The 24,918-nt window shown below is 37.4% G+C and overlaps 1 protein-coding gene across 2 annotated transcripts in view; it reads left to right on the top strand.

The window, feature by feature from the left end:
* Positions 1-24,918, top strand: part of pcid2 (PCI domain containing 2) — a 46,075-nt gene that overhangs the window by 2,260 nt on the left and 18,897 nt on the right. For both annotated transcript variants that reach the window (XM_039744644.1, XM_039744643.1), the window contains exons 3-7: positions 2,372-2,461; positions 4,969-5,042; positions 16,545-16,610; positions 18,237-18,278; positions 21,844-21,898. In XM_039744644.1, coding sequence (XP_039600578.1) covers positions 2,372-2,461; positions 4,969-5,042; positions 16,545-16,610; positions 18,237-18,278; positions 21,844-21,898 — 327 coding nt within the window. The remainder of the gene's footprint in view (positions 1-2,371; positions 2,462-4,968; positions 5,043-16,544; positions 16,611-18,236; positions 18,279-21,843; positions 21,899-24,918) is intronic.

Genomic DNA, 24,918 nt, shown 5'->3' with positions numbered 1-24,918 from the left:
GTTCAATTTTTAAATGAAATACATTATCATAACCTCAGCACAGGCAAGAGCAAAACTTCATTGTTTTTTACATTAATGTTAATCCTGCCACAGGCAAGAGAAAACATCATTTTTTACATTTGTTTATTTACAAAACAAGAATACAAGAAATTTGATTTTTAATTACTTTTGAAACAGAAGCACTATCTGGGTTGAGTGGTGTGGTTATAACACACAAGTACAAGAAGCGCTGTGTGGTTTGAGTTGTGGTGTTATAACACACAAGTATCTTATTGTATAAATTGTAAAGACCCACAGTTCACTTTTTAGGAAGTCAGTGCATGTACAAAATACATAATCTACTTTATTTCAATCTTTGTTTAATTTTCTGAGATTAGTTTTGTTACACTAGTCAGGAATTGCCTTTTTTGAACAATGTATTCTGGATTAATGTGAGATGAATGAAGTGTTTTTAATTTGGTGTTTTAACATATCAGAAAATCTTGAGCCTGGTCCTGTAGTGACTTCTGTTGTTATAGATATTTTGTTAAAGATAACAAGTATACTGGTCAAAAAAATTTAATGAACACTTAATCATCACAGTCTGACACCAAGTTAGTTAAGCTTCAGGGATATCAGTCAGTCCAGTTAGGAAGCGTAAGAGATTGTGAATCACCTTCAACTGCTTAGGTGCAAATGAAAGTGACAACAGGTGCACTGGGGCGGCAAGAACAAGACATCCCCAAAAAGGGAATGGTTTTGCAGGTGGTGGCCACAAACTATTGCTCTCTCCTTATCCTTTCTAATTGATTCGTCTCTAGTTTTGCATTTTATTAGTGTCCTTGTCTACTGGTAGCATGAGGCAGTACCTATAGCCAATTCAGGTTGTACAAGTAGTCCTGCTCCTCCAGGATGGCACATTCACATGAAGGTCTCAAAAGCGTGGAGGAGATACCAAAAGACAGGCCATGCTGTTACATGAGGAGAGCTGGCGGACTTGCAGGCCAGACAGTGGCGTCAATGCCTTTGTCATCCAGGAACTAGCTGCATACTCTGGCCTTAGGAGGCCAGGCATTGTTCTGTACCAGGAGAAACCCAGGGCCCACTGCACCAGTGTAAGGTGAAATTGATTCACAATCACTTATGCTTCCTAACTGGACTGATTGATATCCCTGAAGCTTAATTGATGTGGTGTTACAAATCGGAGACATACTCAAAGTTCCAAACTGAAGCACTGCTTTCCTCTTCATCAGCACTTTTTATTGTATTTTTCCCTATTTAAAAAAGTTTATTAGAAAGATCAATCATCAAAACATCTCTTCTACTTCTTCTAGTTAACAAATAAAAAAAGTAAGTCTCAACAACAGAACTGCAGCAAAGTATGTGAATTCATTTTTTATGGTAAATATGTGTGAAATCAATAAGCATCTTTTTGAATTTTCACTGAGAAAAAAGTGTTTTTGAGATAATTATAATTAGAGGTAAAATTAATTTAGCAGCAAAGATTAAATTGGGAGCATGCTGTGATAGTGCGTTGCCGCACCCACCACATGGCAAAGCACTAGGACCCGAGTGTAGTGTGTGACACCTCAGCAACCACACTGGAACAAAGATTGATGTCAAATATTATTTGGTTGGTAAGGAAACCTAAGGTCATTGTGGCACTTACAGACCAGAGCTGTCTAACCTTGCTCTATATTAATAATAGAAGAAACCTTTGTGAACTGATTATGTATACTACCGATCAAAAGTTTTAGAACACCTTAGTTTTTCCAGTTGTTCATATTTACTTAGGTGAAATTCAATGAATGACCTAAAATGGGGAATAAGTACACAGTAAACTCCAGAGGTTTAAATTTAAAGTTTAGGTTAGTAAAAACTGAAGAAAAGGAAATTTCCGAATATTACAAATGGGCCTTCTTCAGGGAACAACTAATAGGTTACAGCCTACAGATGTTCTATAGTAATTAAAGTAAATTAAGCCCTGCAAGTTGAAGCAAACAATTTGCACAGGTGTCCCAACATTAAAACCTTCTTGTCTGTCTTAAAGACAGAATTGGAACAGATTGTGTTGCTTTAGCCTCTATACCTAAGAAAGTTGTTCCCTAAAGAAGGACCATTTTTAATATTCTGAAATTTGGTGTGTGTGTGTGGTTTTTTTTTTTGTTTTTTTTTCCTCAGTGTTTCTAACCCAAACTTTAAATTTAAACCTCTGTCAATTTACATCTTTTCAACATTTTAGGTCATTCATTGTATTTCAGCTGATTAAATTTGAAGAAAAACTGAAAGAACTAGGGTTTTCTAACTCTTTTGACCAGTAGTGTATTATCTAAATTTCTGATTAGTTAATTAACAAAAATGTTTAAACTGAAATTATGCTTAACTATTTTAGGTGGTTGAGGCTATTGATACAAGTGATGGGGCATTCTGCGCTGAGTTGTTATCATTCAAACACCCTCACGTGGCAAATCCCAGGCTACAGGTATGATGGTTTACCTTTGTCTACCACACACATTTACCAAGACCACAGTTTTCTGATATAAATGTAACATTAACCACAGTTATTGCACAAAACTGCTATATACAATGTTGTTTTGGATATTTCTTGAAAATATTTGTCAAGTGTTTGTAGGCAACATTTAGTGTACCTGCTCTATAATCAGAAATTGAATTTTCTTGTTCGAGTTAAATTTATGGTTAAGTATTTATTTAATGATGTCTTAGTTTAACTTATTGTGTAATTGATGGTGTTTGATTTGGAAACTCGATTCATAACTGTAGTTAGACATTTGAGCAAGCCTACTGTAAAGCCATAATAAATGCTGTTCATCAATTAATTGATATTTTTAGAAAGAAACAATGTTGGGACAGAGAAACAAAGTGTCTTGCTTCTGATCTTTAGAAACCTATATGCAGAGAAAGGGTTACTTTGAAGGAACCTCCAATATGTATTTTTAAATGCTATATTGTAAGGATGTAGCCCTTGCTATTTCAAGTTCTTAGAATTGTTTGATATGTACACATTTTGTTTACACTTTTTAGAAACTGATGGATACAATGGGAAAAGACATAGATGACTAACAATCGGCCAGTTTAACAAAGTGAACCACACAATTAATTAGTTGACTGAGTAAGTTGAGTAAAAAAATAATAGAATAAAAAATAGCAAAATAATTTTGTGCCAAGTTAACCAGTTGAATAGATGATCATTATGACAAAGGACGAGAGGCATTACAGTATAATAATAGTATTTGTTGCTAGTTACACTGGTGCAGATAAATCAGAAATGCTTCAGTAATACAGCAAATAATATAATAACACTGTGCAGCAAGTTACTAAACAAAACCATGATAATAAACAATTTGTAAAGAAATAATGCAGCAGTATACAAACTATTGATATCACACGTAAAGATAAAATATGTCCTAGACAGCATGTGTAAAAAGCTGCTAGTACCAGTAACTGAGCTGCAGATGGTCATTAAAAGTATATCACTGGTACAGACAATCTGGTGGTACAAGTGCTTTCACTCTGGAATTTTGGTAACAGATCAGGCATATGTGAATTAACAGTTTAAAAACTGTTTGATATTACTTGTAAGGTATCAAATATTCCTTGTTGGATGCCTGAAGGCCAGAAGATTGTTGATAAGTTTTATGGGATTGGAGATGATTGAAATCACAGTTTTCAGGAATCTCTTATTATAAAAAGCCTGTACTGATGGCCTAGTGAACTGACAGTGTTATCTTACCACTGAAATTAGTCGGTATGCTGTCTAGCAATCTTAATCATCTGCTCAGTAATTTAAAAATGGGATGGGGGTGTTTGGTGTTGGGATACATTATTATGTCATCCAGTCTTGTGGCATGTTAAATTGATGTATTAAATCCCTGTGAATTTTCAAAGGGAGCCCACTGTAATTATGTTTTCTATGATGTATGATCCTGTTCTTAAATTAGGGTTCTTTTCATCATCTGGCTGCTAGAATGACTCTTACTTTGTGCTACTAGCATGGCACAATATGTAATATGAATGAATGTGAAAGCCCAGAAAGAATTTTGCAATTATTCGCAAATTGTGATTCACTTAAGGGGACAGCTCCAGTGTCCAGATTTGTACCAGCTGCAACAAGTTTTAGCCGGAAGGCAAGTTGTTTTGACAAATACGTCTGACACTGTATTTAGATATTAACATGACACCAACCAAACACACACATCCAAAGCAAATGTATTCCCTCAGATCTCCTCCCTAGCTTGTTTTAGAATATTGAGTAAATGGTCCCCAAGTTCAGGAATTCCTATACAGTAAGGCAATGGAAATGTTCTCACGCGCGCGCGTGTCTCTCTTTCTCTCGTGCGCGTACGTCTCTCTTTCTCTCTCTCTCTCCCTCTCTATCTCTCTCTCTCGCGCGCTCGCTCGCGCACTCGTGTGTCTGTGTCTCTCACTCTCTCTCGCTGCACAGGGAAGGCACAGGGAGAGAGTGAAAACGTGCGGAAATCATCGGCGCACACAAACCGAAAGGGAAACTGGCTCATTCGTACACCTAGTGTGTGGTCGTGAACAGATGTAAAAGTTTGGCGAACTTTTTGGTGATAACCCTGCAAGAGCAAAGAGGAATGGGTGAAACTGGCCAAGGATAGGTGTGCCAAGCTTGTGGTATCATATTCAAAAAGACTTGAGGCTGTAATTGCTGCAAAAGGTGCATCGACAAAGTATTGAGCAAAGGCTGTGAATATTTATGTACATGTGCTTTCTCAATTTTTTTTATTTTTAATAAATTTGCAAAACCTCAAGTAAACTTTTTTCACGTTGTCATTATGGGGTGTTGTTTTATTGTAAGTAAAATAGAAGTAAGCTGATATCAACCCTGTTAAAAGATAAAAGGAGCTGCACTTTGAGAATTGTACCTTAATTATTCCAGAACTTTTTTTTTCAATATTTAATTAATGTGTTTAATTCAGTTCATTATTTTTTTTTCAATCCTTACAGCTCGCAAATCCAGAAGAGAAGTGTCAGCAGGTACTAGAACCTCCACATGATGAAATGGTTGCAGCTCATTTAAGGTAAGGGAGCACTTATTGAATGAATAGATATTCATTACACATTTAAGAAAGATATATAGCTATTGATATGCTCTAGTGTACTTGAAATTTCTCATTCTGTCAATGCTAATAGATGTAACAAAGTAATTCAAAATGTCCTAATTCATCACAAAGTAATTAAAATGTTCTGATGTATCAGTTGCAGCTATTTACATACAGTAAGTTGGTCACTCAGTATGTCAGCAGGCATGTGTTTGAGACCATTACACCATCCTTTCTTCATAAGCAAGTAGAGTTATACTCCCACCCTAGCTACGTCTTTACCATTGTGATGCTTCAAATGGGATATTGTGACATAGACATTGTGTGTCAGGTTGTTCAGAGAATTCCTTGAGCTTAAATGGTTTTCTGACCATCATGCAATGAGGAATTTTTTTTTTTTTGGTAAGTGAATCTATGTAAAATCTAATTTTGTATCAGTGACACTAGATACTGTTCTTTAGGCTTCCCAAACAACATAAGCACTCAGGTGTGAATAATGGGATCACCAAGCTCATTAGGGGCTGTCTATGTAACATACAAATCATTCCATAGCATTAGTGCACAGGTAAGTACTTTTAAATGACACTGATGTGCCATATATACTCATGGATAAGTTCTCCCACAGATAAGTTGGGACTTGATTTTACAGTATGATTTCTAGTATTTTATAATGTCGGTTGTATAAGTCGAATGCTGAAAACTCACGCTATTGGCCCAAGAGATTATGATATGCTAACGCCCTCCTGAGAGAGTAACCATGGAGCACACTGCCTTTTTTTTCTATGTGGGTGCGGCAATGCACACTATCAGCGCGTGCTCCTAGCCTATCTCTCTCTCTCTGTTGTGCCTGTGTGACCACACGGTAATACCCAAACTATTCTGAGGCAATGTTTGCACTGATTTGTGTTCTTTGTATCTCACACCCTCATACACCTTTATCATAAGAGCATCCCTTATCTACGATGGAGCGTTCAATCAGAAGAAAATATGAAGCTGATTTTAAATGAAACATCATTCAACTAGCAAAAGAAATTGGTAACTGCGCTGCTGCCACTTTGATGCATCTGAGAAACTGATGAGAGACTGGAGGAGGCAAGAAAATGTACAATAAAAAAATTTTAAGTGTCACATTTTTGAGCAGGCGTATAAGTTGGGGTCTGATTTTATGATCGATTTTTCGGGTTTAAAGGTCCGACTTATATGTTATCTTACCCACCCCACCAGTGGAAGAATTTGCAGCTTTCTTTTTTTGTTACTAAATAAGCAATGTATGTTTACATATAAATATATATTGTAATTCTGAAGAATGTTCTTGTGTGTAATTTTCACATGCTGCCAAAATGTTTTACATTAAATCCCATCAACTTCACACTTACAGTATAAGTTCGGTATTTTTCATGTCAAAGTTATTTCTTCATTATCATTTTATACATTATATACATTCTAAAATAAATAAATAAATTAGCCCACTCCTGCAATTTATAATGGAGTATATTGGTACTGGAGTCCCATTGTGAAAGAAGCATGGATTCACCTTACATAGTCTGCACCAAGCACAGTTATTGACATAGAATTTTGATGCTCAGATGTGAATTGCTGTCTATTCTGTAGACAACTAGACAATAATGACTGAAAAAAGTCACACTTATGATCACTTACATTCTTTCACTATACTGAAGTTCATTTTGTTATTTCATAAAGATATTGCCTGCTGCTGGTGGCATAGTAGATAAGGCTTTGTACTTTAACCCTGAAGATATCAGTTCAGATACTGCCATTGACACTGTGTGACCATAAGCAAGTCACTTCACCTCTCTGTGCTCCAATTGGGAAATCAAAATGAAACGTAATCACTTTTATCTCAAATGTTGTAAGTTGTCTTGGATAAGGGTGTCATTCAAATAAGTAAATAATAATTATGCATGCATATGCTTTAGTGAGAGAGAATATTAAGTATATAATCAGGTTCACAATCTGAAAAGACATTATAGGCATTCATCCATCTTCTTAGCTCACTTTTTAATGGCAGGACAAAGACACATACTGTACACATACATTCTAGCAGGGCTGTGGATTCAGTAGATAAATTCTTCTACTCCGACTCCTTAGTTTCCGGTACTTCTGACTCCAACTCTCCGACTCCTCTGTATTTAATATGGTAATGTATTTTCCATGTTGATTGAATGAAGGCAACATACACGTCATTTAACCACATAACTACTGGCTAGGAAGCTGACTCTCTACCGTATTGGCCAGTTAAACAAAAAAGTGAAAACAATAAGGTTTTATTTACTGTTTTTATCAAGTGGCTATAAAGTAGTAGCATGAATAAAAATCAGGAAAAGGAACTTTACCAGTTCAAAAAGTATAAACCAGATTCTTCTGTAGTTTTAAAACAAAGCTTATCTACATGAACAAAAAACAGCTTATATACTAAACTTGGAATACAATTGTAGAGCAGAATAGCTGTTAAATGCAATCCAAAATTAACTCGATGCAATGTTCTAAGAAACAGAATTGCTTCTGCCAGATTCACTTTCATAGAAACTCTTAAATCTGACTTGATTATTTTTAGAGCTGAAAATAGTCTTTCAACACTGACTTGGGTGTGTGGCATTGCTGCTACAGTTCTAGCCACATCACTAATCATCTCTGGATTAACAAAGATGGCTTCTTCTACAGTCAGTTTCAATGAGTGATCATACTTTTCAGCTTCTTTTAATTCTTTAAAAAACTTCTGCTGGAATCTCTTTATTTGGACATTTACTGGTCATTTATCTTTCACGCATAGGTGATGTCGGTTTGCTTTTGAAACTTCCATTTTGTCCAAGTAGGAATCACAGTCTAATTCTTCATTTGAAGAGGATGGTCCTGAGTTACCAGTGCTTATAGTTTCATCTAGTGGTTGTGTTTCAGGTCATAGTAATCCCTTCATGCCAACTGCTACATCATAGATTGCCTTTTTTCCATTAGCAATCTGGTCACTGCTCAACAAAATTCTGCTCATTGGATCAACATAAATAACAGCTAACAAGATTTGATTATCCAGTAAGACTCTCTCTTTTCTTCATTTAAGATACAATGCCATCAGCTATTAACCTTCCACTTTTGTTCAGGCAATATATCAAGCCAGGTGTTAAATCTTCATATTGCAACCTCTTGGTGACAGTAAAGGGGTAAGAAAGTACAATTTCCAGTTCTTTTATTACTTGTGCCCTCTGGTTTTCAGTTAATAAAAACATTTTCATTGTCCAGTTCTTCAAGAAAGTTTTTAGTTCAAGCAAACGCTTTACCATCAAATAAGTGCTTCCCCGGCGTGGGGTTTGATCCAAACTGGCTCCTTTTCCTGCACATTTTTTCAAAATGGCATCTGTTTTAGGAGCCCTGGCTTGCAACAGTTACTTGCCTCAATTTGCCAATTAGATTAGCTGCATGACGATCTTTCAATCCATCTCTTATTTCAAGTGGCAGAGTATGAACAGCACAATGCATATGTTGAATAGTAGTAAGCTTAGATGCTTCTTCAGCAATGTTATCCAAAATTTCACTATTCTCTTCAGTTTCACTTTCTCCAATACTTGCAGAGCTGTCTTCTTCTAATATCTGTTTGTCACTTTCTTCATCTACTTTATTCATTTTCTCAATTGTGCTTACCATATTAGAAGCATTATCTGACACAATACATAGAATCTGTTCCTTGTTAATTTCAAAATCTTCTAGAACAGGTGGTGTGCTGCAAAGTTATGCTAAAGTTCAACCCTGGGTGGGAGCATATATGGAGAGTGCAGACAAACCCCTGAACACACATCAGACCATAGCACACACCTACATCTACATCATTACACTTGTTTACACTCAAATGAACTTGTTAAACACATAATATCTGAAATAAAATGAAAACACTTTTTGTAATGTACCATAATCCAGATTACAATATGTGAATGTCTGGTTGTATAATAGCTCAGCTGAACTTCACACTAATAGTAACACAACTGTGCACTGGGCTTTGTTCTTACATCAGAGAGGTACTTAATTATAACTATTGTTTGTGAAATGGGACATTTGAACTTGCTGTATTTTTTTTTCATTTAAATTTATTAGGAGTTGGAGTTGGTACATTTTTGTAGACTCCGACTCCAGGTACCCAAACTTGTCTCCGACTCCACAGCCCTGCATTCTAGGCCCAATTTTGCCATCCTAGTTCACCTAAATTTAATAAGGTTGAAATTTAGTAAAATAAGTATAGATTTTTTATTACTCTTCTCTATTTTTACATTCCTTGTCCATTGTACATCTCCTGTCATCACTGATTATTGTTTGTCCATGTGATGTCAATTTGTACAGATGTTTTTCCTTGTTCTGCATCATTCCCATATGTAAAATTACCCACCACTCTGTTTTGTTATATTGTCATGTTTGTCTGAATACTGCTCTGTGGTCGATGGGGAACATAATTTCCTGGCATTGTATAGTTTACCAAAGTATTTGTATAAATATGACAATAAAGCCCACTTGACTTGGTAGCACAGAACTGTCATTCCTGCCTCACAGTGACAGGGTCATCATGGAGTTTACATGTTCTCCCATTGTATTTATGAATTGATTGGTATCGGTGAGTGCCAGTGAGTTTAATCACTCAAAAGCATTGTCATCAGTTCTTTTATCTTATTCTCTGCAAAAGCAATTTATCATGCATTAAAAAATATCATTTGTTTGTGGTGCTTCAGCCTACTCTGCTCTGTCGCACATTCGTGGTATAACAGGTCCATGGCTCTGAAAGAATGGCTGTCTTATTAAATAATCCGTTGGCCGTGTCAGTCTACGTGAGCATACTTGCGCAGCTGCAGGGAGTTGAAGTAATTGGTGCAAGTCGCACCTGCACATGAGGATGCGATCTTTCTCAATTGCTTCATCTGCTTCCTGCGGTGCATGATTGAGACACTGCAACCACGGAGCTGTATAAGTATAGGCCGGCACAGGAAATTAGGGAGACAAACAAGGGAGAACGGGGGAAAAACCGCGCAAAAGAGCTGTGTGAACAGCAGAGGATGGAGGGGCAAGTCCAGTCGGCCAGTATGGAGAAAGGCAGCACGGTTGTTTGCCCCGCGTAGGAGGAAAGGTGCTCTAGATGTGGATCGTGTCCGCTGACTATTCGTTGAAGAGCGAGTATGATCAAGGTGGCATCCTCCCTAGGGATCTGAAAGACGACCACGTGTGCATGAAGGAAGACAGAAGGACAATTGACCCTGAGCAGTATGGCAGACGCTGACGGAAGCAGCCAAGACGGGGGACGAGAATGGAGAGGATTGCGGCTGCTGAAGTCTCTGCCAGCTGCGTGAGTAATGGGTAAGCTGGGGAGATGGAAGGTGTAGTGCTGGACTCATCCAAGTTGGGAGAACAGCAAAGACCTGCCTGCTATGACACTGTTTTTAGTCTTCTTTTGAACACTTTTTTTATTTTTCTGTTTTAATTGATTATTTATTGAACCATTTTAGAAGCACTGCACTTTAATGGACACCAACTGTTTTGATTTTTTTTTTTTTTTGTTGTTTAATAAAAACACTTCCACACTTGGCATCATCCTGTTGCCTGGACTGTTTTGTCCCCATCTGCCGTGCTTATCCGGTTATTGTTATAAACGGTGTTGGGTTCAAGAGGCTCCCCAAATGAGAACAGGGAGCATGGTGCCGGACCTGCACCGTCGTAACATTCTGCCCTTTTTTTTTTTTTTCTCTCTCCATGAATTCACATGACGCACCATGAAAGTGTTATGTGCACGTGGCTTGGCTCACTCAACAATCAAAGGGATAAATTAAATGTACAATGCTGTGTAATCAGTTCAGTTCCAATTTATTGTTATTTGAATAAAGTACAGGTAATCTCCAAGTTATGGACATCCAACATATGACTTCCGAATGGGGTCGCAGCTGAGACGCATGCACCGCAGATGGAGTAACTGCCGCTCCATCATCTTCAGCCTGGGGACGCTGTAAGCAGTGGCTGGACAGAGGCTGGAGGGGGGCAATTTTCGGGCGGCTCCTGGCGGCAAGCAGTGACCCGTTGTCCATAGTCACTGTCCTGCACATGAGCGATAGCTGTGGCCCCAGAGGTTTGATGGGGTGGTTCGCTGCCAACCCACCATGCCGCCACAGCTACTGCTCCTGACTGGACACAGGCTGGATGGAGCAGAGGGGGGCATTTCACTGCCCGTCCACCACACACAGCTGCCCCATTCGTTCTCGGTGGGTGGCTGGTAATGCTGCAAGTGGTGACCCGGTTGTGGCCGAATGGAGGCTATTGAGGGTGAACAGGGCAGCGGTGGGTAGCATTGTAGTGTGCCTAGGGTGGCTGCCTGTTGAATGGGGGTGGTGGTGGGCGATTCACTACCCGCCTTTGGCTGTACTGTGTTCGTTCTCGGTGGGCAGACGCTGCAGGCAGGTGGCTGTCTGTTGGGCAGGTTGTGAACTGCTCCTCGCCACTCCCATTCATTCTCAATAGCAAGCCAGCTTGTACTGTTACGCAGATAGCAGGAAGATGTCTCTTGTCAGTACATCAGACGTGTTGACGACGGGTGCCTTCCTACTGTGATAGCATTTACAGTGCTGTAAATCACTGCTCATCTTATGTAGCTCATCTTAACCTTTTGTCTTCACCCTTAGGACACCCTTTGAAACACAAATGTGGTTTTTGTAACATTTTTAATAAATGGTTATTTCATCTCCGTTTCAACAATACAGAGAGATTAAAGTAATCCAACTAAACAAAGAAAACTGAAGAAAAGTCTTTTCAAGATCTTCTGTAAATGTCATTCTACAAAAATGCCTATTCTAACTGAGGAAAAAGATAGGACACCCTTGCCCCTAATAGCGGTGTTACCTCCTTTGGCTGAAATAACTGCAGTGAGACGGTTCTTGTAGCCATCTACCAGTCTTCGACATCGGTCTGAGGAAATTTTACCCCACTCCTCAATGCAGAACTTTTTCAGCTGTGAGATGTTTGAGGGGTTTCTTGCACGTACAGCCCTTTTCAAGTCACCCCACAGCATCTCAATGGGATTCAAATCTGGACTTTGACTTGGCCATTCCAGGACTCTCCATTTCTTCTTTTTCAGCCAATCTTTGGTTGATTTACTAGTATGTTTTGGGTCATTGTCATGTTGCATGGTCCAGTTCCGCTTCAGCTTTAATTTTCTAACTGATGGTCTCACATGTTCTTCAAGCACCTTCTGATACACAGTAGAATTCATCGTGGATTCTATGATGGTGAGCTGACCAGGTCCTGCTGCAGCAAAGCAGCCCCAAACCATGACACTTCCACCTCCATGCTTCACAGTTGGTATGAGGTTCTTTTCTTGGAATGCTGTGTTTGGTTTACGCCAAACATGTCCTCTGCTGTTGTGTCCAAATAATTCAATTTTGGACTCATCTGTCCAAAGAACATTATTCCAGAAGTCCTGGTCTTTGTCAACTTTATCTCTGGCAAATGTCAGTCTGGCCTCGATGTTTCTCTTGGAAAGCAAAGGTTTCCTCCTTGCACACCTCCCATGCAAGTTAAACTTGTACAGTCTCTTTCTGATTGTAGAGGCATGTACTTCTACATCAACAGTAGCCAGAGCCTGCTGTAGTTCTCGAGATGACACTTTAGGGTTTTGGAGACCTCTTTTAGCATCTTGCGGTCTGCTCTTGGGGTGAACTTGCTGGGGCGACCAGTCCTGGGCATGTTGGCAGTTGTTTTGAAAGCCCTCCACTTGTAGACTATCTTCCGGACAGTGGAATGGCTGATTTCAAAATCTTTTGAGATCTTTTAAATCCCTTCCCAGACTCATAGGCTGCTACAATCTTTTCTGAAGTCCTCTGACAGCTCTTTTGTTCTCACCATGGTGCTCACTCTCACTTCAACAGTCAGGAGCACACCAAACTAAATGTCTGAGGTTTAAATAGGGCAAGCCTCATTCAACATGCAGAGTAACGATCTACTAATTATGTGCACCTGGTGTGATATACCTGTGTGAGATCTGAGCCAATTTAAGAGGGAATACATGTGAGGGTGTCCTATCTTTTCCTCAGTTAGAATAGGCATTTTTGTAGAATGACATTTACAGAAGATCTTGAAAAGACTTTTCTTCAGTTTTCTTTGTTTAGTTGGATTACTTTAATCTCTCTGTATTGTTGAAACGGAGATGAAATAACCATTTATTAAAAATGTTACACGTCCAGCTTTTTTCTCTATCTATTGACTTTTCTCAGAATTCACATGGCCTTTCACCATGAAAGTGTTATGTGCCGTGGCTAGCTCACTCAACAATCAAAGGGATAAATTAAATGTACAATGCTGTGTAATCAGTTCAGTTCCAATTTATTGTTATTTGAATAAAAGTACAGGTAATCTCAAGTTATGGACATCCAACATATGACTTCCGAATGGGGTCGCAGCTGAGACGCATGCACCGCAGATGGAGTAACTGCCGCTCCATCATCTTCAGCCTGGGGACGCTGTAAGCAGTGGCTGGACAGAGGCTGGAGGGGCAATTTCGAGTGGCTCCTGGCGGCAAGCAGTGACCCGTTGTCCATAGTCACTGTCCTGCACATGGCGATAGCTGTGGCCCCAGAGGTTTGATGGGGTGGTTCGCTGCCAACCCACCATGCCGCCACAGCTACTGCTCCTGACTGGACACAGGCTGGATGGAGCAGAGGGGGGCATTTCACTGCCCGTCCACCACACACAGCTGCCCCATTCGTTCTCGGTGGGTGGCTGGTAATGCTGCAAGTGGTGACCCGGTTGTGGCCGAATGGAGGCTATTGAGGGTGAACAGGGCAGCGGTGGGTAGCATTGTAGTGTGCCTAGGGTGGCTGCCTGTTGAATGGGGGTGGTGGTGGGCGATTCACTACCCGCCTTTGGCTGTACTGTGTTCGTTCTCGGTGGGCAGGCGCTGCAGGCAGGTGGCTGTCTGTTGGGCAGGTTGTGAACTGCTCCTCGCCACTCCCATTCATTCTCAATAGCAAGCCAGCTTGTACTGTTGCATGATAGCAGGAAGATGTCTCTTGTCAGTACATCAGACGTGTTGACGACGGGTGCCTTCCTACTGTGATAGCATTTACAGTGCTGTAAATCACTGCTCATCTTATGTAGCTCATCTTAACCTTTTGTCTTCACCCTTCTGAACGTCTCTGAAACACAAATCTGATGCAAGTGCTGGTGATAAAGTAAAGAAGAGAAAAACCATCACCATTGAAAATAAAGTAGAAATAATAAAAAGGTCAGAGAGAGGTGAAACTCCATTATTCATTGGCAGAGCACTTAGTTACAGTCAGTCAAAAATAGCGTTTATTAAAATAAAGTACCTGTTCTGACTTGCATACAAATTCAACTTAAGTACAAACCTACAGTCCCTATCTCGTACGTAACCAGGGGACTGCCTGTATAATGAAACTCTTACATGAGTTGCTCACTATTGTACTTCAAGTAAAGGTGACTATCATCACCCCATAGTCTCTGTAAAGTAACATCACATAAGATAATTGGGTAAAAGTAGGTAACATTTAGGAAAAAAATAATCATGATTTGAGTGCAAATCTGTTTGTTATTAAAGCAATGTCGTAACATAACCGCTGACGAAACAGAATTGCAGAAGCAAAAATTGGATAATAGGCAAAATAACCTTTGGGGAGAGTGTTTGGGGTTGCCATAATAAGCAGGGAAGCAAGCAAGAAACATATATTTACCACGAGAAAATAGTATCTAGAATCTGTAATAAAAGGTATCATTTTTCCATTTACTTTTCTTGTCAGGATTGTGCCTCAGAAACGTGGAATGCATGTTTCCTTAAATCAATACCTTTGTTTCTTAAGTTTCACAATGGGATCCCGCTACCCAGTAGCTCTATTGTAGTTATTTTTTACATTTATAAAATGTGATTTTACTTTAGAATGCATTTTCATTTAAAAGTTAATATACGGTATATCATGATTATTTAGAAATAAATTTGACTTGAAAAATACCAAACTCATCCTTTAAAGTTACAGGTATTCAACATGCTTAATCTGTAGATATTGCACTCACCTCTGTCTATTTTTATACCATAATAAATGTCCGCATTTGTTTCTCCGGGCTGCTTAAATATCACAAGTGTATGAGTTAATTATATTCTAAAAACAAACAGTTTAAAAGAGAGAATGCTGCACTGTAAACAAAAGAAAAAAGCTGCATACCAAAAGTAACAAGAGGGCATGATTCAGGGTGTTGGTGATTTGATTAGTTCCTTGTTTGCTAGATGTTTTGCATGTTTTACACCACTCTTCAGTTGTAAAAGCTTGTTTTATTTACATTTTTTGCTTAGGATTTGAGGGGTTGAGATTTTCTTGTTTTAGCAACAGTAATCAACTGCATTGAGAATTTGTGCATTAAAAAGGGTCTGCTGTATTTAATGTGCAAAAATTAGCCATATGCCGGATTCTTTTATCTCAAATCTAATGCTCACCCAATAGCCACCCAAATAGTCTGTACACTACATGAAAGAGTTTGCATTTATATTTCCTAAAAAGTCCCAGAGAAAAGTGGTAGTGATACTTAATACAAGCAGTTGTGTGGACCATTTCTTTACCTTGACAATTTTTCTATAGAAAAGTCTGCTCCAGTATTTTAATGTTGTGAAATTAATTTATTATGACAAGCAGAGCTACAAAGAACTACCTTGTATGTGAATGCTGGTATATGTGTAATGCTATAAATGCCTTTGCCAGGTAGTGCTGTTGTTAGTAACCTAGAACTTGCTTTGCTTTATAGCAAATATATTTAAAAATATTTGCAACTTGTTTCAGCAATCGGCCTTAGCATTCTCATTAATGAGTTAGCGGTATCTAGCACATTGTGAGAAGTGATGGTGTATTTGATCATCTTCTCATTAAGTCTTAGTGGATACTTACAACACAGCAAATAATAGACCTGGGTAAAAATATCAATTTTCCAATTAATTATTTTTTGTTTAAATGATTCGATATCGATTCTTAAAGTCTCACGATCAACCTTGTGAATCTCTATCCTGCTCAATTACTATATGTAGATTTTTGCTTATCTTTATTTTTGGAGTCTGATCCAACAGATGTCGCTATTGGATTTCTAAAGAATAAGCACTCTACTACCTGACATAGAATGAGAAGGGTGTGGTTGACAGGTAGGGCTGCATAAAATGGCGTGTCCTTCTAAACATCAAGAAGTGATAGACACTTAACTCAGGTTAATTAGAAAAAATAAAAAAACTATTCTCTGTTTTACATTGGTTTAATTGTATGTATGTTTTTAGAGACCTATTTATTACCAAGTATATTTAATACTGATGCATAAAAATTACAGATGGAAAAGTTTATACACCTGTTTAATTTCGAAGCATCTAAATGATCAACAATCATGATTCATTGACTGCTTTTAGTATCTATGAAATAATGCTTAAAAAAAAAAGTTGTAAACCTTTTATTGTGTTTGCAGGTGTACGTATGCAGTGGCAAATCATGACTTTGTGGAGGCATACAAGTGTCAAACTGTTGTTGTTCAATATCCTTTTTATAGTAAATGGTTCTGCTATGAGGTATGTGAATTTATTGGACATTAAGGCAGGAGATCACACATTTTATGATATGTTGTTTGTTAGCATATATTCATTTTTTAGAAGCATGTGATATTTTTATTTGCAGTATATTTCCTTTGTAAAAATTAGTAAAATTTAAAACCTTAAGTTGGTGTATATTTTATTTTCAATGTTTAATGTATAAAAAAGGCACAAATATGTGTTTATTTACTGTTAAACATATTTTAAAATTTATTGACAGTGACAGGTCATTCCAAAGACACACAGAGACTCATCCATCATATGTTAATGAGTTATTCCCAATATTTTGTGATTGTTTTGGGTTTTATTTTTCCTTCTTTAGTCCATCATCTGTTAATACAGACATGTGCTGCTTTTATGATTGAAACATGTCATTTAGAGTATCTATTTGGATTTGGCAATTAAGGCTGAATTTGAGATAGAAAGCAGAATATTTCTTTTTAATTCTTTAGTACGAATTATAAGCAGTATCAAAAATACAATTTAGTCGCAATTCCTTTGCCTGCAAATAACTGTATAAAGTTTGTAACCCATTGACATCATCAGTCTTAGAGTCTTCAGTTTATTTTTACTAACAAGCTCCTTGGTTGCATTTATTTTGTGATGTTGGTAATAATTGGAATGAAGCAGTGCCCAGTGAGGGTGGATATACTGTCCTATATAAAGTAACAGTGACAGGTCATTTCAAAGACACAGAGAGACTCAGATCCATCATATTTTAATGAGTTAAAATCATCTTGACTTCTTATATAAAGGAAGGCCAGATGCACTGATGAACTGTTTCTGGTCCTGCAGTTATTAGCTAAATGTAGCTTCATGTGCCTCTCCTTTACTAGGTAATGTTTATCTAGATACACTAGCAAAGCAAATAAAAATTCAAGATGTTCAAGGATTCCTGATGTTTGTTTATAAAAAATTATATCTGTACATTTGTCAGCAAAAACAGACTTGCTGTCACTTGTTTCCATGAACCCTTTCTTTTTAAATTTATGTAGTTCAGTCATATGTATATGGAGAAGGTATATATTTGCATTGTGGGCTTGATGATGTAATTGTGTCTCTGTTTGTAGCCTGTCTATTAAAAAAGTAATCTATTTTGAAAGAATAATTTTTCCATTGATTAATGCCGTAAGTTAATCACACATTAAATTATCATGCTGCTCTCTGTTCATTTTCTCTTTGCACAAATAGTAATTAATTCACAGTTCAGTATATTATTGTCAACTGATTTTTGAACACGATGCCTATAAAGACACCGTATAAATAATTGCTGTTTTGTATCTTGATAGCCTGTAAATCGCATTATCAAATGCATGCAAATACATGTTCATGCATTTGTAAAGTATAGTTTAAACTATCTTATAGATTTGATTAATACATTTATGTAATCTTAGTGAGATATAAAGTATTGTTAGTTTTATACCTCTTATATTTAAACTACTTTTGAAATTTTTAACACAAATCTATTATGCATGACATTGATATGCTTTTAAAATATGCAGAATGGTTATGAATACCTGTGAATTGTGTTGTATTGTTTAAAACATTGATACCTCCTTAACACTTGAAACATCATTTCTAAAAGCTTTTCAAGCACACAAAGAGGAAAATTGGTAAGTTATTTTAAATATGGATGTTTTTAAGTTTGCTTCAGTTATAAAAACAAGGTCACACTTCAATGTACTGTAGAACCAGTCTTTGATGTACTTCTAAGAGTAGATAGACAAGAAGTTAACTATAACATACATATAGATTTAAATATTATGTTGAAGAGGAAGAAGCTGAATGTTTTGTACATATTGTTTCCTACTGTTATCATTCTTTATAATTATTATTATTGGAGCACTAGGAATAGATGAACATGCAGGTTACACAAGAAAAAATTATGATCGGAGTTTCAAAGCCCTTGTACTGTAATAACAGAAAAAGCAAATAGCAATGTTCTCTCATGTACAAAACAACCAGTTTTGCTACTGTCTACTTTTTTAAGTGAATGCCATTTTTGTGAAATTGACAGCAGTTCTTCATAATCCCTCATTCTCTTCAAAAAAAAAAAAAAAATCACCTTGTAATCTTTTTCTTTGTAATATTTATGTTCCTCATTTAGCCAGGTATAATTAGAATTATAGCAAACATTTTACAAAATAAGGCTTAAATACAAAAAGATAGCAAAACATGGGGACACAGTATGCATATCTTGGTGCCTGTTCTTCTGAGAAACACTATTCATAAGCAATTTGAAACATGATCTGTTATTTTTACTCAGAGACACAGGGTGTTTTGAAAATTTCATAAGTAACCATCATCCAATCAATCCAGCTGTGATTGACAAAAAAAACTGTAGCAGGTATTCAAGTAGGTAAGAAGGTAACCTGCTTCATCATTTCTGCTAAAATACCTGACCACAGATTGGCAGCTAAAGTTTCATCTCTACAGTAACCAATTTAAAAAAAATTTTTTTTTTTGTAAGTAGCCTTCTTAAATTATAGTTCGAGGCAGGGCCTGTCCCCTAGGTCTGAAGTACTGTAAGCTACAACTTGTGTCCCTTGTTCATTGCACTTGATAAGCTGCCTTTACCCTGGGCTTGGGTAGCATTTAAAGATGAGTCAAGTGTCCTACTCTTTAAGCACTATGTGCATAATGGTTTTCCAGTCTTGCTCAGTCAATGCATAAGTTGTAAAATTACCATGTTGTTAACTCTCCTATGTTATGTACAAATCAGAGAGTCACTGCCTATTTTAGGACTTGGTTATGCACTTTTTCATCAGTACAGCAAGTCTCCCTTAAATCCAGCTTAATCCATTTCAAACTGAAAGAGTGCACTAAGACAATCCTGGCAGCACTGAGTGCAAGGCGGGAAACAATTTCCATTATTAAAAATGAAAGATTCATAAAGTTTAGTCTGTTGCAGAGATTTTTTTTTTTTTCATTTATTTTTTAACATGTTAAAATTTTTCTCCAGTTGAAAACAATTAACACAGAAAAATGCAGTTCTTTTAAGATGCAGTGCACCAGTGGCATATCTGCATTACACGCACAACACCCCCTTCCCCAGCACATTGTGCTGAAAAAATTGACAAAATTGATATATTACACCTAATATTTTGTACTTCATCCTTCAGTAAAAACAAAGTCTAGCACTTACTATAGTTAGGAATTAGCCTTCTACATCTCTCTACTGACAATTTGGACTACTCTTCTTTCGCAGACTTCTCGTAGTCTGCCAGATTTGAAGGATTTCTTGTACTAACTGCAGTTTTCAGATTTCTCCAAAAGTGATCAATAGGATTTAAATCTCAGAACAGTCCAGAATTACATCTTTACTTTCACTGTTTCTGAGTGAATTTTAAAGTGTTTTTGGGTCATTGTCCAACTTGATGACCCATGATCTATAATGAAGATCTAGCTTTCTGACACTGGGTTCAGTATTGTACTCCATAATCTCCGGATTTCGTGATACAATGCACAAACTCCAGACACCCCCATCCCTAGTTCTAGGTGAAGGAAAGTAACCCCAGAACAACAGTGAGTTGTATATGGTGGAAGCTGAAACTGTTGTATCCTTTAAAGGTCAGGTTGAACCTACCTGGCAGTTGGTCAAGGTTAAGTTCTTTTACCAGAGTTTATTTTTGATTAGTTTTTCTCTTGCATCCACACCCACAAAGAATTACTATAATGCCATGGGTCTTAAACACCTTGTACCTGTGTACAATGGACACTCCAGATCACTGGAGATTAAATTCTACCCTGTTAAAAGAACTACATTTTTACTTATTGTACAAAGACATACCAAGGAGGCATGGAGAAAATGAATAGAACATTCTGTAAGTTGCAAGAAATAATTGTATTCCAGTGGTACTTCAAGCTCACAGTCTTCTTTTAATTAGTATCACCGGTGTCCTCAATCTTATAATCACTCATTCAGACTGTTTAAAAGGCCCTGTCCCTGTATGTGTCTCACTAAATGGGGAAAACAAGGAAAAGCAAAGAGTTGTTTGAGGAGGTAAGATAGAAGGTAATAGCCGAGCAAGGTCAACATAAAGGCTGCAGGATGATCTCCAAAGAGCTTGATGTTCCTGTGATGCCTGTTGCCAAAATATATATTAACAAGCCACAGTCCTTCTGGGAGAATGTCAGTTAGACAACTGAAAAAAGAGAAGTCTATCTTCACATAAAACAAAGCTTTCAAAGAGAATAACACCATCCCTACTGTGAAAAATGGAGGAGATTCATTGATGTTTTTGAGTTGCTGTGCTGCCTGTGGCATGGAGTGCCTTGTATCTGTGCAGGGCATAATGAAATCACTAGACTGTCAGGGCATTTTGGAGCCCAGTGTCTCATAACTTATGTCTTAGTCACGGATCATTAGTTCAGTGGCAAGATAATAACCTCAGACGTGCTTCAAAAAGCTATTGTCATTTGTTTTATTATTTTAAAATATGTTAGGTCAAAAATCAAGATCTTGCATATATTTTTAATAGTTTTCCAATTGTTCCTTGGCCTTTAAAAATTTATTTGAGTATTGTTATCGGGGTTTTTGAAGCCAAGGAATTTAGTTTCCTTGTGTTTTTGACATAATTAAATATGATTTATGTTCTCCTGTAGTGCTATTTCATTTTCCTTATGGATGTTGACATTCTGGAGACTGTTTGCTAAGATGCAACACTCCATTCCTAGGATAAGGTTCCAAGATGTTGTGCATCATCACATCAGTAGTGCGACATCTTAAAAACCAGCATACCCCTTTTGTAGTAGTCCAAAATTGGATTCAAAAAAGAAAAAAACTTTGTGTCATTTTTTACTGTTTGTTTTGAAATGACTGTTTATGAAAATTTTTCTCACTACTTATTACGATTTATGTCTTTATTGGCTCTGGTTATGCGTGCACCTTTTTAGCTTATGTCTTACTGCTCTGTTCCTTGACTACGATTCTGGCTGCATGTCCTGAGATTTGTTACAACCTCTCTTTGAATTCTGGCAGTCTGTGATATCTTATGATTCTATTGACTCTCTCAAAACTGTTGTCATCCTTGCACAAGCAGTACAAAAGTAAAGTTACTATGTTAATTGAAATAAGGAAAATCCAAATAGTTTTGTCGGTTTCGGTTTTTTTTTTTTTGGGTGTTTTTACATGGCTTTTATTTCCTCAAATTACTCTTTATATATCTTTCATTTCAGGGCCTTGCCAATAATGCATGCTGTTGCCCTAGATCTTCGAATTTTTGCTAATAATGTAAGTAAACATGTAAGATTTTGCTAAAGTGTATTTAAGCATTCTATTTGTGTACATATTGTAGTTGTAATTTATCCAGCCTAGTTGAGGAATATAGTGTATATTGACTTATTTGTAAGAAACACTTTCTTCAGTTTGTAAGTTGTAGAATGAAAATTATATTCAACTAAGAACCTTTGGTGAATACAATACTGCTAATTGTAAAGCTGTAGAAGATTTAAAACTTTGGATGACTGGCTTTCTTTTCTTTTCCCAGTAGTTGTGCAACTCAGAACACTTTAGTAGTCTGAGAGCCAATAATTTAAACACTTAGTCAATATTACCTTTGTAACCACCGACTTTTATATGGGTGGCATCCTGTTCAATATTTATATGCTGTATATTATCAGAAAGACTGTAGAACCCAGCGCCTGTTTTTATCAAGCATCGCAGAGTAAGGTAATAGTCCCAGCTGGCTTAGAAATCTCAGAATGACACAAATCTGGTCGTACTGTTTGGTTCTAGCCTTTAGGTGTAGGAAGGAAAAGCATTTTATCAATTTTCCTAATTTAATAAACAACTCCTAACTTCATCTGGATTTAGCAGAGCTTGTGAGTTGTCTTGACATGCTAGGAGCTGCCATAAGAGGGTGTTCAGGCAGAGATTGGCACGCATATACCAGGAAAGACTGAATATTTTGGTAAAGCTGGACGGCAATGAACTTGTTAAGATACATGGGTTTGAAAGAGATGGATTACTATTTATAACAAATCTTGTATGTTATGTTATCGGCCCATCAGCTTGAAGAACCCATGCGCTGTCAGCTGAAATTAAAGTGTTAGTAACATTACATTTTTGGCCACAATGAAAATGCAGTTTTGCAGTAGAGATGATTTGTGCATGTCACAACCAACCATTTCTCAAATTTTGCACCAAACCTTGAACATCCTTACAGCACATGAGGTTATGTTTAGATTTATGCATTTACCCACAACATATGTGTATATATATATATATATATATATATATATATATATATATATATATATATATATATATATATATATATATATATATATATATATATATATATATATATATATATATATATATATATATATATGATATATATATATATATATATGTATATATATATATATATATATATACACACACACACACATACTGCTCAAAAGAATTAAAGGAACACTTTTTAATCAGAGTATAGCATAAAGTCAATGAAACTTATGGGATATTAATCTGGTCAGTTAAGTAGCAGAGGGGGTTGTTAATCAGTTTCAGCTGCTGTGGTGTTAATGAAATTAACAACAGATGACTAGAGGGGCAACAATGAGATGACCCCAAAACAGGAATGGTTTAACAGGTGGAGGCCACTGACATTTTTCCCTCCTCATCTTTTCTGACTGTTTCTTCACTAGTTTTGCATTTGGCTACAGTCACTGTCACTACTGGTAGCATGAGGCTTATACCTGGACCCTACAGAGGTTGCACAGGTAGTCCAACTTCTCCAGGATGGCACATCAATACGTGTCATTGCCAGAAGGTTTGCTGTGTCTCCCTGCACAGTCTCAAGGGCATGGAGGAGATTCTAGGAGACAAGCAGTTACTCTAGGAGAGCTGGAGAGGGCCATAGAAGTCCATAACCCATCAGCAGGACCAGTATCTGCTCCTTTGGGCAAGGAGGAACAGGATGAGCACTGCCAGAGCCCTACAAAATGACCTCCAGCAGGCCACTGGTGTGAATGTCTCTGACCAAACAACCAGAAAGACTTCATGAGGGTGACCCAAGGGCCCCATGTCCTCTAATGGGCCCCGAGCTCACTGTCCAGCAGCATGCAGCTCAATTGGCATTCGCCATAGAATACCAGAATTGGCAGATGCACCACTGGTGCCCTGTGCATTTTATAGATGAGAGCAGGTTCACCCTAAGCACGTGACAGAAGTGAAAGGGTCTGGAGAAGCCATGGAGAATATTATGCTGCCTGTAACATCATTCAGCATGAGCAGTTTGGTGGTGGGTTAATGATTGTCTGGGGAGGCATATCCATGGAGGGTCACACAGACCGCTACAGGCTTGACAAAGGCACCTTGGCTGCCATTAGGTATCAGGATGAAATCCTTGGACCCATTGTCAGACCCTATGCTGGTACAGTGGCTCCTGGTGCACGACAATTCCTGGCCTCATGTGGTGAGAGTATGCAGGCAGTTCCTGGAGGATGAAGGAATTGATACCATTGACTGGCCACCACACTTTCCTGACCTAAATCCAATAGAACACCTCTGGGACATTATGTTTTGGTCCATCCAATGCCACCAGGTTGCACCTCAGACTGTCCAGGAGCTCAGTGATGCCCTGGTCCAGATCTGGGAGGAGATCCCCCACAACACCATCTGTCATCTCATTAGAAGCATGCACTAATGTTGTCAGGCATGTATACAAGAACACAGTGGCCATACAAAGTGCTGCGCATAATTTTGAGTTGCTGCAATTAAATTTTGGCAAAATGGACTAGCCTGCCACATAATTTTTCACTCTGATTTTTGGGGCGTCTTTGAATTCAGGGCTCTGTAGGTTGATAATTTTCATTTCCATCAAACGATGTGGCATCCTTTCATTCCTAACACATTACCCAGTCTATATCAGTATAGATATCCAGGAGGATTTCTTTTTCCCATTAAGATCTGATGTGTTTTCAAAGTGTTCCTTTAATTTTTTTGAGCAGTTTATATATATACAGTATATATATATATATATGTATATGTATATATATATATATATATATATATATATATATATATATACAGTATATGTATATATATAATATATATGTATATATCTATACTAATAAAAGGCAAAGCTCTAACTGACTGACTGACTGACTCATCACTAATTCTCCAACTTCCCGTGTAGGCAGAAAACGTAGAAAACCAGGAAGAGCTACAAAAAGCGGTGAAGAAAACATGCATTATATAATTAAGAAGGCAGCGAAACAATTAGAATCGAGCGAGTGACATATAAA

The sequence above is a fragment of the Polypterus senegalus genome, chromosome 2 (assembly GCF_016835505.1).
Source record: "Polypterus senegalus isolate Bchr_013 chromosome 2, ASM1683550v1, whole genome shotgun sequence".
NCBI lineage: Eukaryota > Metazoa > Chordata > Cladistia > Polypteriformes > Polypteridae > Polypterus > Polypterus senegalus.
Note: the sequence above shows the minus strand (reverse complement) of the source record. Positions and strands in the feature narration are given on the sequence as shown.